At 32.2% G+C, this 17,063-nt stretch overlaps 2 protein-coding genes and 2 non-coding genes across 4 annotated transcripts; 1 reads left to right on the top strand and 3 right to left on the bottom strand.

Moving 5' to 3' along the window:
• Window positions 1–3,095: 3,095 nt before the first annotated feature.
• Window positions 3,096–4,073, bottom strand: LOC25483129 (glycine-rich cell wall structural protein). Its single transcript, XM_013611778.3, has one exon. It carries the CDS (start codon window positions 4,071–4,073, stop codon window positions 3,096–3,098), a length of 978 nt encoding a protein of 325 aa, XP_013467232.1.
• A 7,283-nt stretch (window positions 4,074–11,356) lies between these two features.
• Window positions 11,357–11,430, top strand: TRNAI-AAU (transfer RNA isoleucine (anticodon AAU)). The gene has a single exon. It is a non-coding gene; the product is annotated as a tRNA-Ile (tRNA).
• A 55-nt stretch (window positions 11,431–11,485) lies between these two features.
• On the bottom strand, window positions 11,486–11,557 carry TRNAD-GUC (transfer RNA aspartic acid (anticodon GUC)). Its single transcript has one exon. It is a non-coding gene; the product is annotated as a tRNA-Asp (tRNA).
• Window positions 11,558–15,246: 3,689 nt separating this feature from the next.
• LOC25483124 (agamous-like MADS-box protein AGL29) lies at window positions 15,247–16,070 on the bottom strand. The gene has a single exon (XM_013611775.3). The coding sequence runs from the start codon at window positions 16,016–16,018 to the stop codon at window positions 15,479–15,481; it is 540 nt and encodes a 179-aa protein (XP_013467229.1). The 5' UTR covers window positions 16,019–16,070; the 3' UTR covers window positions 15,247–15,478.
• Between the last annotated feature and the right edge of the window lie 993 nt (window positions 16,071–17,063).

Genomic DNA, 17,063 nt, shown 5'->3' with positions numbered 1-17,063 from the left:
ACAACAGAGGCTAATTTTGAGGTATTCAATTAAAACTCTTTTTAATTAAAAAAACACGTGGCATTCAATAACATTATAATTTTGAAGGATTGTTTAATAAATTGTATTTTGTGGGGATGTTTTTAGTGAACTTTTAGCATAAAAACATGAGATTTCTATGAATTATTATTTCTTTTAAAATTTTACTCTAAAAAAAGAAAAGAAATAAAATAGTGAGAATTTGTGAAAGAGAGTATATTATAGTAATTTTTTCAACGGATTTCATAAAATTATAGAATCCTCCGAAATCTTATAAATTAATAAAGTCATTTTAAATCTTTTAAAATTTTATGATTTAAATCTTTTAAAATCTTCCAAATCTTTTAAAATCCACAAACTTTTTTAAACAAAAATTGTGTTTTTGATAATACATTTTGTAAGAAGAAAATAAATAAATTGACAATTAATGATTCTAAAATTGGATTGGTCATTTCTTTTCTCTTCATAGATTGGTCGCAGAAGTATCAAACCAGAAAACCTCGGGAACTTGCGTACACGAAACGACATCGTTTACTTCAGACAAACACAGAAAAATATTCCTTCTCCTCATCTTCCTTCGTTTCCTCTTCTTTCCTTCAAGGTACATTAATGTATAATATATGTAAAAATAGCAGTCATAAAAAATAGCAGATAGGGAGTCATCTATTAGTCCTTTAAAAATAGTAAAAATAGTTCCTTAATTATAAGTTAAATAATAAAAAATAATATATGTGATTTTTAGAAAAATGAGTTCTTCGGATGTGGCTCGATGTTGGTGATGAGGATTGGGTTCCCTATTACAAGGGTGTTCTTTTGGGGTGAGCAGTGACGATGACTGTTATGAGTGTCGTTTTTTTCAGTGGTAGGTAAGTTTAGGAATCACTTTTAAGGGGTGATGTTTATTTTGGTGGGTGTTGTCCTTATGGGTGTTGACGTAGGGGTGTGTTCCTCTCATGGTTGTGTGTTTGATTCTTGATGATTTCAATTTTGATGGACTAATTTGACTTCAAAATAAAAAGAAAAAAGAAAAAGATAAGAGATAAATAAGATGGCCACCACAAAGATAACAAACACAAGATGTAAGAAAAAGATAAGAGATGGAGAAATGGGCCAGTTAAGCACAAATGTGTATATAGCGGGAAACAATACAAAAGGTGAAAGTAACAAACACAACAAAACCACAATTACAAAATGGTATAACTTATATGAAGAGAAGACGTAGACCACCATGCACCACCAAAATGGAAACGAAGAGACGACGTAGACCACCAAAATGGAAGAAGAAAACGAAAAACCACCACCACCAACAACCTCCACAACCCTATCAAACGTCTAAATCCATCATCAACAAAAGCAAACGAAAAACCAGAACCATTCCTTTTCAACTAACAAACGCAAACCCGTATCACAATCTTCGTCATCATCATTAATTAATGCAAACCTGGCCCAGAAAACATTTCTCCATTAAACTCACAAACCCAAACCAAGAAAACCTACAAACTCTCTACCTTACCACCATTCGAGTACAACGAAGGTGATTGTTGAGAAAGGTTAGATCCCAAATTTGTTGTTTAACCCATTAAAAATCATAAACTTGAAAGTTGTATAATCTTCTTCAAACGAAAAAAAAAAGCGCAGTGAACATGTTTGAACAAAGTTGCTCCTTTATGGCGAGAAAGAAAGTGAAGATACACGAGGTCGTCAATTGAAATTCTTTAAGGAGAATGAAATGACGGGGATGAGAGTGAAGAGAAGAAAATATAAGAAAATGATGTTTTTCTTTCTATTTATACTTTTATGGTTGATTAATTTTCTAACTTTTGAAGATAAACAACTATGGAATGAACAAATGGAAGCTTCTGTTGGCTTATATATTACAGCTAAAATATATTAAATTGTTTCATCAAGTATTGTTAGGTCATGATCCCTCCAATTAATCTAATTAAAATATTTATTTTTTTCTGCCAAAAAAATGTATATTTTTTTACCATGTTACTAGATTATTTGACAACTCATATCAATAGTCCTATTTTGAAAACATGTTCTTAAACAAATTATTGTTAGACCTCAATATAGTCCATATAAATGCAAATAAGGACTAGAATTGAACAATTTTTTTTTGAGGGACTAAAATTTAAAATGCGTGATTTTGTAGGGACTAAAAATATATTTATCCTAAAACACATGCACTACTATTTTTTATTTTTTTGTATGTTAAATATATTTACCGATTAATGTCTCATACTAAATATAGTTATAAATTTCTTTCACAAACAAGAAAATATTAGTTTAGGGTTTGTCAATGTTAGGAGCATATTTAAACAAGGGTTAAATATGTTTTTGGTCCCTACAAATATACCAACTTTTTGTTTTAGTCTCTCTAAAATTTTCCTTCAACTTTAAGTCCCTATAAAATTTTCAATCACTACTTTTGGTCCCTATTTTTAAGTTAATTTTAGTACTTTTTAATGAAATTGTGCAGAAATGTGTAGAATATTGTAAAAATCTTTCCTAAAAAATATTAGAATTTTTTAACATAACATGAATTTAATTTTAACCATAAAATATATAAAAATTCATATTAAATTCATGTTTTGTTAAAAAATTCTATTTTTTTTTGAAGAGATTATTATAATATTATGAATTTTTCTACAAAATTTTATTTAAAAATATGAATGACAATATAAGAGTTAGTGCGATTGCACTAGAGACAAACATTTCAAAAGCTGCCAATACGATATGAACTTGAAAGATAGCTACAAAATTACACGATAAGATGATTGCACTACAAGAGTTGGGTTACAAACTAGAAATAACAATAAATTGATCATCGATGCATAATTGACAAGAACTTGAAAACCTTAAATTGATTAGACAAGACAACAACATATGAAGCTAGAAACTAAAACATTAATAAATTTCTAGTAAAGGAAGGTGCTAATTAAATCAAACCTAAGACTGCCTTTTTTTTTTTTTTCGACTCAAAACCTAGGACTACCTAAACTAAAGCAATATTGAATTGGCAGCACAATAAATCAATACAACAACATGCATGCAGAGCATCCAATTAAATATAATCAAGGACAAGGGTGGACACCACCGCAATCCAAACCACCACTACCACCACCCAAACCACCACTACCACCACCTAAGCCTCCGGCACCACCCACGCCTCCAACTCCTCCGTTACCACCTACGCCTCCTACTCCTCCAGCACCACCCAATCCTCCAACACCACTACCACCACCTAAACCTCCACCGCCACCACCCAAGCCGCCAACACCACCACCGGTGCCACCCAAACCTCCCACTCCTCCGGCTCCACCCAAACCTCCCACTCCTCCAGCCCCACCCAAACCTCCAACACCACCACCAACCCCACCTAAACCCCCAACACCACCTAACCCTCCAATTCCATGGTGACCACCAAGAACTCCAACACCACCACCAATCCCATGGAAGCCACCAATTCCAGCTGCACCACCAAGCCCACCAATTCCAGCTGCACCACCGATCCCATGGACGCCACCGATACCAGCTCCACCAACAATGCCATGGTGAGCACCAATAATTCCAGCTCCACCACCAATCCCATGGAAGCCACCAATTCCAGCACCACCACCAAGGCCACCAAACTTTCCTATTCCACCACCTATCCCACCGAACTTCCCAATACCACCACCAATACCATGGTAACCACCAATTCCAGCTCCACCCCCAATCCCACCAAACTTTCCTATCCCACCACCTATCCCACCAAGTTTCCCAATTCCACCCCCAATGCCACCACCAATTCCACCAACCTTCCCAATTCCACCACCAACCCCACCAATCCCAGCAAAGCCACCGACAACTCCACCAACACCACCAACCAAGAAATTCTTCTTGTCATCAACACCCTTACCAGTTGAACTTACTGCATGTGCTGGAAGATTTGCATGCACCTCACCCATCTTTTCTTCATGGCCACCTTCTCCATTTGGAATCGTACGTGCTGCACTTGCATGCACTACAGCTAGTACAACAAACAAAAGAATTGTACTCACCTTTTCCATCTTACTTACCTTTTGAACACTTTGTTTCGGTTTTTCAGTAGGAAAAACTTGATATGATGTTGTAGATTGCATGCACAAACGGTGTGTTATATAATAGTGGAAAAGGTATAGTGGACAGTTGAGAGCAATAAAAGATAGCAAGTGAAAGTAGTAAAGAGTTGTCAAGTGTCGAGAATGCATGGGAAGTCTTTAATAAGTTGAAGGGTATCAGAAAGTTAGGTAGAATTGAAAGAAGAGAAAATTTAAGAAGGTCATGTGGGATGTCGCCATATAGTAATTTCAAAATCACATAGGTTTTGCATTTCCAGCAAGTATATTGGACCATGCTTCTCTTGATCCAGCCTGTGCCACAGATGTCTTGTAGTTGATGAACACAATTTTTATAGAAAAAGTAGTGGTAATACATTTTCTAACACTAGATATTTTACTAAACGTCCCTTTTTTATTTGTTGACATTTATATTCCGTTCCATTGATTTTTTGTCACACGTGATTTAGTAATTTAAAAAAAATGTAATTTAACTTCTTGTTTTGTTTCTTAATATTGAGAATATATATCATTTAAATATTTTTTATTGATAGAATGAACGTCAACTAATTAGCAAGTTCAAACTTTATACTCTTTTGTTTTTGAAGAAGTGTTTAGTTTTAATTAGGTCTAATGTATTTAAAGGTCCTTTAAGTTTTTCGTTTTTTTCAAAGTCGTCCTTTAAGTTTCAAAAGTCTCAAACAAGTCCTTTAAATTTCAAAAGTCCTAAACAAGTCCTTTTAGTTTTTGAATTGTTTCAAACAAGTCCTTTTAGAGGATGATGGTGATGATTTAAATGATAGTAACAAATAGCATTATTCACTATTTGTCATGCCTAAAAAGATGACTAATTTAGATGTATTTCACCTTTTAATTATTCAAATGTCAATGTGATATTGTTTTGCTTTGAAGCAGCACAAATATATAACAATAATTGGAAGTAGAAATATAATTACAACCGAAATACAATGACACCAAAGAATATTTCTCTTACCCTCTTAAAGCATTTATTGTTGTGAGTGTTTTACTCAACGGTGTTCAAAACCGAATCAATCCAATAAAAAAACTACAAACCGAATCAATCCAAATCGAAATTGTAAAAAATCATATTTGATTTGTATGTATTCATATCACTTTTTTACTCAACCACATAGTTTGGTTTGGTTTACGGTATTCATTTTACGAACCAAACCATACCAGACCGCAACATAAGAAAAACTTTAATTAAATCTATGTCACCTAGACCAATACACATAGAAACTCAATGGAAACTTTTATAAAATGACTTTTTTTTTTTCTTGCTAAGTTTCTTCTTTTCTTTTTATTTCAAAAATATATTTATGTGCTACTTGAACTTTTATAGAATGATAACATCTTAATCTTTTATATTTCTTACATAATAGAATTACTTTGTGTCCACGTTTTTAATTTGGTTTATGTTGTTGGGTGAAAATGAAATACTAATATGAAATGAAATTATAAACATTGTTGAAAATATGTTGTGTTTTACCTTTTTAACTCCATTTTAATGTTGAAAACAAAAATTTCTATTGTCTCGAAAAAAACGCACCAACAGATCCAACCCAAAACCGCATTGATTTGGTTTAGGTTGGTTCGGATTTTATTTTAAAAGTCAACCGAACCAAATCAAACCGTATGGTTTTTATCTTGCGATTCAGATGACTTTTAGCCTCAAAACCGAACCAAACCGCACCGTGAACACCCGTAGTTTTACTTACTCCCTCCTTCTCGATATAATTGTCTTTTTAGCATATATTTTTTTTCCGTCTCAAAATAATTGTCATTTTAAAATATTAATGCAACATTTATTATTTCTTTCCACTATTATACTCATATTTATTTTGTTACATCCAAATTAACTACTCCATTAACTAACCAAATTGCTTGGACTCTAGTGCCAATGAGCTCCTTCTAAGGACGTACCCCGGGAATACCAGGTTTGATTTTCAGGGAAACAATGCTTGGCCAGTGCGCATACCTCTACGCATGAACCGGATTAGTCGTCCATCCGAAAACGGGTGCGAAAGCCAAAAAAAAAAAAAAACTACTTCATTAACTACAATTAATAAGAGTATTTTAGTAAATAATATACTAATTTTAACATTGAAATCAACACAATTAATCACATTCTTAAAAACCGCCAACAAACCTTAAATGACTATTTTTTTTTGAACAAAAACCTTAAATGACTATTATTTTGAGACGGAGGAAATATTAACAGCTTATTATATGAAGAAAAAAAATTAATTAAATTTTTTTATAGTCCTACTTATAAGAAAATGTCACAACTTTTAAGGTGTAGTTATTGTTTAAAAGACTTTTTTACCCCTTATTTAATGCTTCTCTTTTACTCCCTCCGTTTCAAAATATAAACAAATTTTACTTTTTAGGTTCATTCAATTAATTATGAACCACATACATCATTAATTGAATGAACCTAAAAAGTAAAATTTGCTTATATTTTAAAACGGGAGGAGTATATATTAGCAGATGTATTTAATGTTTCACAATTTATTATGAGGATATATTTGTAAAATTATTTTAAAAGTTATATTTATTAATGATTATCTTGGTTTTGATTTTTTTTATTTTGTTTCTTATAATAAGGATTGGAGGGAGTACTAAACATCCGAGAGAGAAAATTTGATTGGTTTTAGAGAATTGTGTCGCTAGAAGCAACCTCTTTCTCTTGATTTTTACGAGCCAAAATAAATTGTATTAAAATATTTTTTTTATAACCATTGATTTAGAATTACTAGAGAAACTCCTTTACTAATGGATAAACCAAATATTTTCTAAATATTAATATTAAAAAGTTATATCTTAAGGTTCTAGATGTGAACAAATTGCTTCATAAGGTGCGCCGAAAAATTACTAAAAAAATCAGCAGTTCACACAAGATACAAAAAGTGGCTATCCAATGCCTAAATACGATAAAGGAGTCGACCACCACAATTTTTTTTGAATTGCTTCATAAGATACAGTTCTCTTCATGGTTTTGGTTGAGAAACACCCTGATGCGCATTGTCTTTACTATGAGTGCGTGGTAGCTTCGATGTGTGGGGCATGTTTAGGTGCCTTTCAATATAGTTTTTGAGTCTGTTTCACGATTTCTTGTGTCTCATCTCTTTGTTGGAGTAGGCATTGTCCATTCTTAATTTGGTTCTAGGAGGGAGGGAGGTTTATGTTTTGTGTTCGTGTTGTTGTTTTGTTTCTCGGTTGGAGATGGATGTGTTTTCTTCTTTTTTGGTGGGGCTTTTGCTAATGTTTGCAATGCATGTGTGTATTATTTTTCTGGTGCGGCTTTTGGTCACCTTTGGTACTTGATGGGATAAAACTGCAAGTGTACGGTTCTACCGGTGTAGTAATAAAAGAGTATCGTTCCGACAGGGAGTTATGAATTCAATTAACTTTTAATAATGATTAGATGAATGTTTCAAAGGTTAAAAAGTTTGGATTTTTAATTGGAAGAAAATAATAAAATAAAAGCCTTGGGATTATTGGTTCATCCTAACGACAAATCCTTCACAAACCAAACTATTAAACCTAGAACCTTATGTTAGACCTAACTTCTAAAGACAAGTTTATCTTATGTTCCTCTAGCAATCAAGCCTATTTTGCTGACTTGATTACTATTAGATTTTGGTTCCTCTAGCAACCAAGCCTATTACGCTAACTTGATTACTATTAGAATCCTTGAAGTTCGAAACTTATATGTCTCAAGGATTGTAAAGACTATTTCACTGCCTTTACAATCTTTGTCTAAATTCACTTGTTCGAATATCAAAGCTCCACTTTCGTTTTATGAGTTGATATTTGAGATGATGGATTAACAATTATCAAACCCTCCACTTTCGTTTCCACAGTTTGATAATGGTTAATTCATGTTAAAACAGTGAATTTAGATTAGAAATTAGGGTTACATAAGATTAGGGTTAAAACTTGATTTGATTAGGATTATGTCATTAGACTTATCCAACAATCCCAAGACAAGAGAAGTCTACTCACTAATGTTCATTGTAGACATAGAGAAGAAGAAGAAGAACATAAAATAAAGGTTGAACTTTTATTCAAAGAAACAATTGTCACTTATTATTTCCAAGAACAAAAGATAAATGTTATTGATAGCTAGCTACTCTATTTAAAGTCTTATATCGACTTAAAACCTAAGCAACTATTCAATAGAATGTTCTACAAGAAACCACAGGCTTTTTGGTCAAAACAGGTAGCTTGTTTCCGAAGCAAAAGCAACAAAAGAGAACCCTGAAGCTTGGCACGGCCGTGCCAGTGGGAGCACGGGCCGTGCCACCTCTCTGACTTGGGGAGTGACATATTTTTGTCCCATATTTCGTATTTTCATCCCGAATTAGCTCATAATCCTCTTTCTTTTGCTCCAAGACTCAATCTATCAAACATTCGTTCCTGAAATATAATAATATGCAATTGAAGTAAAATAGTTCTAAAAGGAAACAATATTAAAATAAAATAAACTTAAATCTAATTAAAACGAAACTAAATATTATACTAAAAATAGATAATTATTGACTCATCAGTACTCGTGATTACTTGAATATTTCATCCATATATATATATGATCCTATCGGATCAGAAGATCAACGTCTGATGCAATGAGTTTGTTGGCTTTGTAAGCTTGAAACGGATGAGGGGGTGTATCTGCAGACACTCTGACATTCAAGACAGTAAGAGAGTAGAATGGAGGTTAAGGGTTGGAACATGTTGTACCTTTGGGGAATGTGTAAAGCCCCCTTGAATAGAGAGAAGTTACAGGTGCTGTTGTTAAGGGAAGAATGTCGTTGCTCGACGGCATGGCCGTTTCCTTCAATTTAGAGGCTCGGTTGTAATTTTGACAATTTTAGTTAAAAAATTTTAAAAAAAAACCCAGCACCACTTATAGTGAAAAATAATTAAGATGTAATGAAATATATGAGCATTGGTTCAAAGTTCAAACATGATTTTTATCTACAAACAAATAGACATTTACCTACCAAAAAATGACATTTAGTGACAGGTTTTGTCGTAAGTAAAAATGTTATTTTTTTTTAGGCAAAATAGCACAATTAGTCCCTTAACTTTATTTTAGGTAACATTTTCGTCCTTTATCTTTTTTTTGTCACGATTTAATCCTTTATATTATAAAATGACAATATCTTATCATTTTTTATGAGATTTTTTCAAAGAAATTTGATTTTCTATGCTTGTATGATGAAGATTTACGATTGCCTATGAGTTTGATGATTTTTTTTTTGGAGTTTTTGATTATTTTTTTCATGAAAAAGGATAACTATGTTGTTATTTTATAACATAAAGGACTAAATCGTGACAAAAAAAAGATAAAGGACGAAAGTGTTACCTAAAATAAAGTTAAGAGACTAATTGTGTAATTTTACCTTTTTTTTATCATACACCCAAACAATTATACCCTTATCCCTACAAATATTTGAGGTCCCCATAAATTGGAGGCCTAAATCCATAGAGCTTCTTGCTCTTGTCAAGGAACGACCCTGTTCGACAAGTACGAATGTAGAAACCGTAACCATCGAGCGTTATAATGTGGAAAATCATGGGGGCCATTATGATTTTGTGTTTAAATCAGGGCCCCGTATTCCTATGAGCACCCCCTCGTGGAGAGGGGGTGTGGCATGAGAAATTGACTACGTATTGGTTGGGCTTGCTTATTTGGCATGGCCAGTTGGGAAAATATGCCTTTACGTGGTCCATACTAGTAGATCCTCAAGTCGTTTCTTATGGTAAGAGTGGTGACTTCAAGCAATAATGGATTTCTTGTGTTTATAGGCAATTAGAATTTGAAAATCTCCACCAAGCCAATAGGGTGCACTATCGATTCTCTTAATGTTTAACCCTAGGATTGTTTATTTATCATTCATTTTTCATCATATTATTATGCATTTAACATTTCGTTCTTTGGCTTTCTCTATGTTGGGCTGTTTTATATTTTATGATATTTGTTTTTTTGGCTAAAATATGATTTTAGTCCCTGCAAATATGCCTCGTTTTGGTTTTAGTCTTTATAAAAAAAAATAAAAAATTGTTTTTGGTCCCTGTAAAATTTTTTGTTTTTGAAAATAGTTCATGACCCCACTTTTGTGATGATTTGCATACGTGACACATTATAACTGAACCAATTTTGTAGTTTTTGGTCCCTGCAAAATATTTTGTTTTTAAAAAAGGTCCCTGCAAAATTTTTTGTTTTTGAAAATAGTCCCGGTGACTATTTTCAAAAACAAAAAATTTTGCAGGGACCAAAAACAATTTTTTTTTTTTTTAACAGAGACTAAAACCAAAACGAGGCATATTTGCAGGGACTCAAACCATATTTTAGCCTTGTTTTTTTTACCTCATTTGGGTTTGCCAACCATGACATTGGAGAGACATCAAGGCTATTGGATCAAATCTGTTATTTGTGGAACTTTTGCAAATCACGGTCAACGTCTAGATCCCCATTACCTCTGGTGACTGAATTTTCTCTAACTGCCATTGAACATAAAAAGTAATAACATTTATCAATTTTTTTTTAGGTAAATACATATAAATGTCCAAACAAGTCTTTTAAGTTTCAAAAGTCCCAAACAAGTCCTTTTACAGAATGATAGTGATGATTCAGATGATAGCAACAAAGAGCATTATCTACCATTTGTCATGCCTAAAAAGATGACTAATTTTAAGTGGGTGTTATGAATCAGATTTGGTACCAAAGATGAGTTCAAAGAAGCAATTACAAACTATGTTATTTACATTAGGACTTGGTTGAAACGATTCAAAAATTAAAAGGACTTGTTTAAGACTTTTGAAATTTAAAAGACCACTTTAAAAAAAACGAAAAACTTAAAAGACCTTTAGATGCATTTGACATTTTTTTTTACTATAAATAGAAACGACGGTGTCTTATATTAATAGAATAGCTATCATCTAAAACACTGAAACTTATATATATTTTTTTTGTCATTTCCTCGTATCATATCATACCTTACAACCATGCCAAGAATTATAACTGTATTCTTTTGTAGACCAAAAGCAACTGTGTACTGAGTTCCCTCATGCAAGTGAAACCAGGCAACTAACCACTCTGAATTGAATTGACAATTATTTCTATTTGTAACAGGAAAAAAAATCATAAATCAGCACACCAAAATACAAAGAAATACTCAAGTTGACAAAAAAATCATATTATATATTATAGAAAGACGAATGTTCAAGGCCCATTAGCTCAGTTGGTTAGAGCGTCGTGCTAATAACGCGAAGGTCGCAGGTTCGAAACCTGCATGGGCCAATTTTAATAATTTTTAATATTAATTTGAAAAAATAAAATAAAAAATTAAAAAAAACGCCGCTGCCGGGGATCGAACCCGGGTCACCCGCGTGACAGGCGGGAATACTTACCACTATACTACAACGACTTGATATTAATATGGCCGTATAGTTTAAATTTAACCTATGTCAATTGCTTAACACTAGTTTGAGATGTTGATCATGTAATAAATTTATTTGTTATTTTTATTAATCCAAGTATAAATTAAATAAAAAATTGGCCTACATCTTTGGATCAACATTAGTTTATATAGTTGCAAGTTTTAAAAAAAATAAAAAATCATCAAAGTTAGGTAATTTTGTTTCCTATGAGATCATTGGTATTAGATAAGTTTTAAGACAGAGAATGTTGACATATATACTCATAGATTATTTATCAATAAGATCTTCAGGTTGACAATAAGAATTAAATTTTCTTTCAAAAAAAAAACAATAAGAATTAAACTCACACATATGCGAAGTATAATTCAACTTCTTTTCAATCAGGTTTACCTCCTTTGTTTAAATTCTGATCCCTTCTATTTACAATTTTGTAAAGAATTTGAGTTTTGCTAGTAGTTTAATACATCTTAATACATGATGCAATCCACAGACTTTTTATTTTTTATAATCTATATATTTCAGTTTTGTGTATATACATATAGCTTAATGATTATAATCAATCAAAACCAAATTAAGCAGCTGAATGGTAGCAACATTCTTGGTTCTTTCTATGCCTTTATGCTTCATGATATTATCTTCGTTGCGGTTAGTAATTTGTTTGAAAGATTGAGAGTAAATCAATTTTGGTCAAGTTCAAGGAAATGATTTAATATGCATTGAAGAAAAGAATATGTGGTTGTGCCGAAAACATTCAAATAAGTTCTTCATGCCGTTGCTTCTAGTTAACTTTTATTAACACATCTAATTAACTTTCTTATCACCAGCTTATTGTAGCCTGTAGGAGTAAATAATAAAAATTAGTAGTATCCCAGAGACAACGGGGTACTTTAAGAAAAGATTCACCAGTTTAGTTTTTAATTAATGATGTAAAATACTAATATATTTTTCGTGTGCAAAATAAAAATAATTTGAATTCCTCAAAAAAAAAAATTGAAATCAAGTCATTAAGTTTAAGTGATTAATGAGTTTCACTAAAGGATGAATCATTTGATAGAACCCGAGTTTGATCCAAGTGTAGAACAATTCTTGAACAAACTTTATTTAACTCCTGACCGAATTTTAGATTATTAGAGTCTCTTTCACAGAAAATTTGATGGTTAATTAAGAATTAAGGTCATCATCTCGGTTCACTCATTTTGATTATTTTCAATAAATTGAGTTTCCTATGCTCTCTTTAAATACTTTTATTATGATTTTCATCAATACTTTCTTTAAAGGCTTGTAAGCTTACTTCACCTCTTTACGATATTGAATTTTCTTTTGAAATATTCTTATTTGATTGGAAATATTTACAAATGTGTGAATTTTCATATGTACAAACGATTGTGGAATAATTGAACTTTACGGTTACTTGTTTTGTAAATTGATATTACATTTGGGAAAGTCAATTATTTGTGCATTTGTGTGTTTCCCTTCTAGTTGGTGGTGATTGTTGTCTCCTCAATAAGTCTTTGTGACTTACTCTTTCATATTTTTAGTAATTAATTAGTAGATAGTTAACTAGGTTTGAGTAAATTGGTAGTAAATGGCCAATTAGGATTAAATAATAAGAGGCCCATTAGGTTATATACTATAAAGTTCTCTTTATTTGTATATAAAGGGGAGTTCTTATGAGTTATAAAGTATGATTGAATAAATGCTCGCGCAAACATTCTGTCGAAATTGGCAAGCACAAGGATGAAAAATGGGAACAAAACAGTCATGCAAGAAGTCCTCAAAGAACTAATCATTCAGAGGCACGAAACACAAATGATGAGCATAAATGAGATATCAGAGGTCCTGGATTTGAGGACTATGATAATTCGCTAAATCATGAGTAGCGAACTCCCTTTGGATCCTTTCAAAGCATCAAAATTGAAAAGGAAAGCTTGCTCTTATTGTGCGGTGATGGAAGGGACCCTCACCAAACGAGGTTTCACTACCCCATTAATCAGGTGCCTTTACCATATTGAAACCCAATAGGCTCTTTAAGAGACTCACAAGGGTATTTGCGGCCAGCACCTAGGCGCTGAGGATCTCACCAAGAAAGTCTTAAGAGTAGTATACTTTTGGCCTACTATGTTGAACGACGCCAAGGAGTACGTGTTGAGATGCGAAAAATGACAGAACACATGGGGATATTGACATAACACTCTGTACGGAGATAACAACGCTCGCTTAAAAAAAAAAACAACGCTCGCTTCCCCATGACCTTTCGAATGTTGGGGGATAGACATTTTAGGGTCATTTTTCAAAGGAACGAGACAAGTAAAAATTTTGGTAGTTGTGGTGAATTATTCGACCAAGTGGGTAGAGGCAGAAGCTCTCACAAAAATCAAGGCGAAAACGTACTCAATTTCTTCAAAAGAAACATCCTTGCACTGTTTAGGGTACCAACCCTTGTGATCTTGGACAACGACACTCAATTTACTAATCGGAAATCCCAAGATTAATTGAGAAATCTAAATATCAAACACAACTTCAACTCCGTCGAACATCCCAGATAAATGGGCAAGCAGAGTATACTAACCAAATTATCCTTTGCAGAATACGACGACGGTTAGAAGATGCTAAAGGAAACTACATTGAATTGCTTCATACAGTATTATGGGCATATCACACCACTCTTCGTTCGACCAATGAAAAATCCCCCTTTCGTCTCACATACGGAACATAGGTCGTCATCCCAATAAAGATGAATGAGCTCAGTAGGCGAACCGAGGCATCAACCAACTTCCGAGAAATGGTGTTTAAAACCTTGTTTAAAATTATATTACGTGCGAGCTTATTTAAATCATTAATTATATCTATGATTAGATAGACTAATAAACTTATAAACCAACATATATATATATATATATATATATATATCGGATTGCTAGCTTACATCACCAAAAAAACATGAAGAAGTAAGTTAGCGAGTTTACTCCACTTGCTTTTTATTAAAAATCCAATTATTACTTAGGCAGATGCGTAAACTTTTATCATATTTTATATTATGTTAAATTTGTATAATCAACCACCGACTTCTTTGTATGTCTTGAATAAATTTTATTTTTTGAAAAAGGAATGGAGAAAATTACAATTAAAAATTTTACTTATTCAAATTACTATAACTAGCTTATAATTAGAAAATTTACTATAAATATTTTTGTTAAAAAATTGAATAAATTATTATTTTTAATGTCATAACTCATAACATATGACTCTGGCTTTTGGAATTATATAAGACTGACTTTTTTGTCCAAATTCAATACAAAGTTTATCTATCACAATTGTTTTTTTTAAAGATATCTGCAATAAAAATGTATATTTTTTAATAAAAGAATTAAAAAATATTGAAAGGATACACTAGTCGAGTATGTACAATAAAAAAATATACCAAGCTAAAATCAACCGATAAAAACAAGCAATGAAATAAGTGATAAGAGAGAGCAAAGGGGAAGTGACAATGAAGAAACAAATCTGATGATTTTCATACAAATTGACATTCCAGTTTTACACAAATATTGTAAATATGTTCCACAACTTATTTTTCTAGATTTAAATTAAGATCTTATCCCAAACTTATTACAAATTGATAATGAGACGTCAAGTTTAAAACTATGATTCTTTAAAAGAAAAGTTTAAAACTATGACAAATAAAAATATTTCTAACATTCTCAGGTACCGAGTTCATTTCTACTAATAAAAAAAAATGACAAAAGCAAACACTTTATTCACCATTCATACTATTTTCTTCCATGTCTCTCTTAAACGGTGTTGGATGTGAACAACAAGGCTTAGAGAGACATGAGAACATAAACTATTCAAAAAAAGCAGAACCTAAATAAAATAAATTAAAATTAACTTTCCTGGTATTAAGCGCATCAATTTCTTCTTCTTTTCCTTTTTGCAGATTTCGCTTTTATTCCCACCACGGGTTCCTGAGCAAGAAGCATCATATATTCTGATATTTCAATATCACTAAGACGTAATTTGACCCAATCTTGAAGCTCTTTGTATGAATCTCTCAATTCTTTAAGCTCAGAGAGTTTTGTCACATCATTTTCCTTCAGAATCTCATCATGATTCTCGGCCTGCCTTTCACCTTCTCGAATTTGTGTCAGTATTTCAGCAAGTTTTAGATTTAATTTTTCCATCTTGGGAGCATTAGAAGATGGGTTTCCTTGGGAATCGCTTGCATCAGCCTCTTGTTGGAGATACTTGGCTGCAACAACGTCAACACCTGGGTGGCCAAAAGAGTAAGGTCTATCACCGGGAGAGAACACAACAATAGCGACTTCTGCTCCACACAAAATGGACAATTCATTTGCTTTTTTGAATAAGCCCGTTCGGCGCTTTGAAAATGTAACTTGCCTCGTGTTGGGGTCTTTCACAATCTCAATCTCAATTTTGCGACGACCCATGATTCCTTCACCTACTTTATGCAACACCTACTAAAAATAAGAACGCAAGTTTAAAAACAAAGATTGATTATAAATATTGTGTATATGTTACCCTACTCTCCTATTTATGTATACATTCTAGGAAAAGGTTCATTGTTTCTAATATTGCGTTTAAAATATCTCAATTTTAAATTATGGACATTATTATCACTAATATAGAAATATTTTATTATCATTCTAATTTTACAAAATTGTCCCTAATTGTTTTGGAATTGTAATATTTATTTTTAAATAAATTGTATTGATAACTAAAAAAGTAGAAATATTGGGTTTATTGGAAAACAAGTAATAATCTTATCTTTATTTGATATTATTATAGTAATATGATGATACATATAGAAGGACTTTATTGCGAATCGTATCACAACTAGCGCCAACTTATGATCACGTCCTTTTCCAAGCAAAGTGCTCATACGATGGAATCGTTTTAGAATAAAATCAACCTTTTATTTTTTAAGAAAAATCGGATAACCCCTAAACCACACAGTGAAACAAACTAGCAATTCACTTGGAAAACTAATGCAGTAATTGTTTGGACCGTCCGATAAAAAATTAACGGTTATGATCAAAACTGTGTGAAACTGTTGATGCAAATCTGAACCGTTACATCATATTTTTATGGCCAAGATTGTGTACTGCGTGAAATTGCGTGGAGCAGTTACAGCAGGAAATTCAGGTCCGAGGTATATATACCACCTAAACAAACAATATAACAAAAGTGGGTTCTAACTACAAGGTCTCAAACCAACACCACTAGGCCAACCCTCGACTTTTTTTTTAAAAAAATTAACATTTTAATTCATGTATTTTGATAGTTTTACTTTTTAAAAAAAAGTTATAATCAAATCAAATGGTAAATAGTATTTTAAATTATATCATTGTTTGAAATAGTTTACAATAAATTAATGGTAAAACTTACACACACACCCTCTAACCTTGGATCAGCACCTCCATTTAAGTTGCACTTATCGGATGTTTACGAGTTTAATTAATATTAGTCATTACA

This window comes from Medicago truncatula, chromosome 1 (assembly GCF_003473485.1).
Source record: "Medicago truncatula cultivar Jemalong A17 chromosome 1, MtrunA17r5.0-ANR, whole genome shotgun sequence".
In the NCBI taxonomy this organism is placed as follows: domain Eukaryota; kingdom Viridiplantae; phylum Streptophyta; class Magnoliopsida; order Fabales; family Fabaceae; genus Medicago; species Medicago truncatula.
Note: the sequence above shows the minus strand (reverse complement) of the source record. Positions and strands in the feature narration are given on the sequence as shown.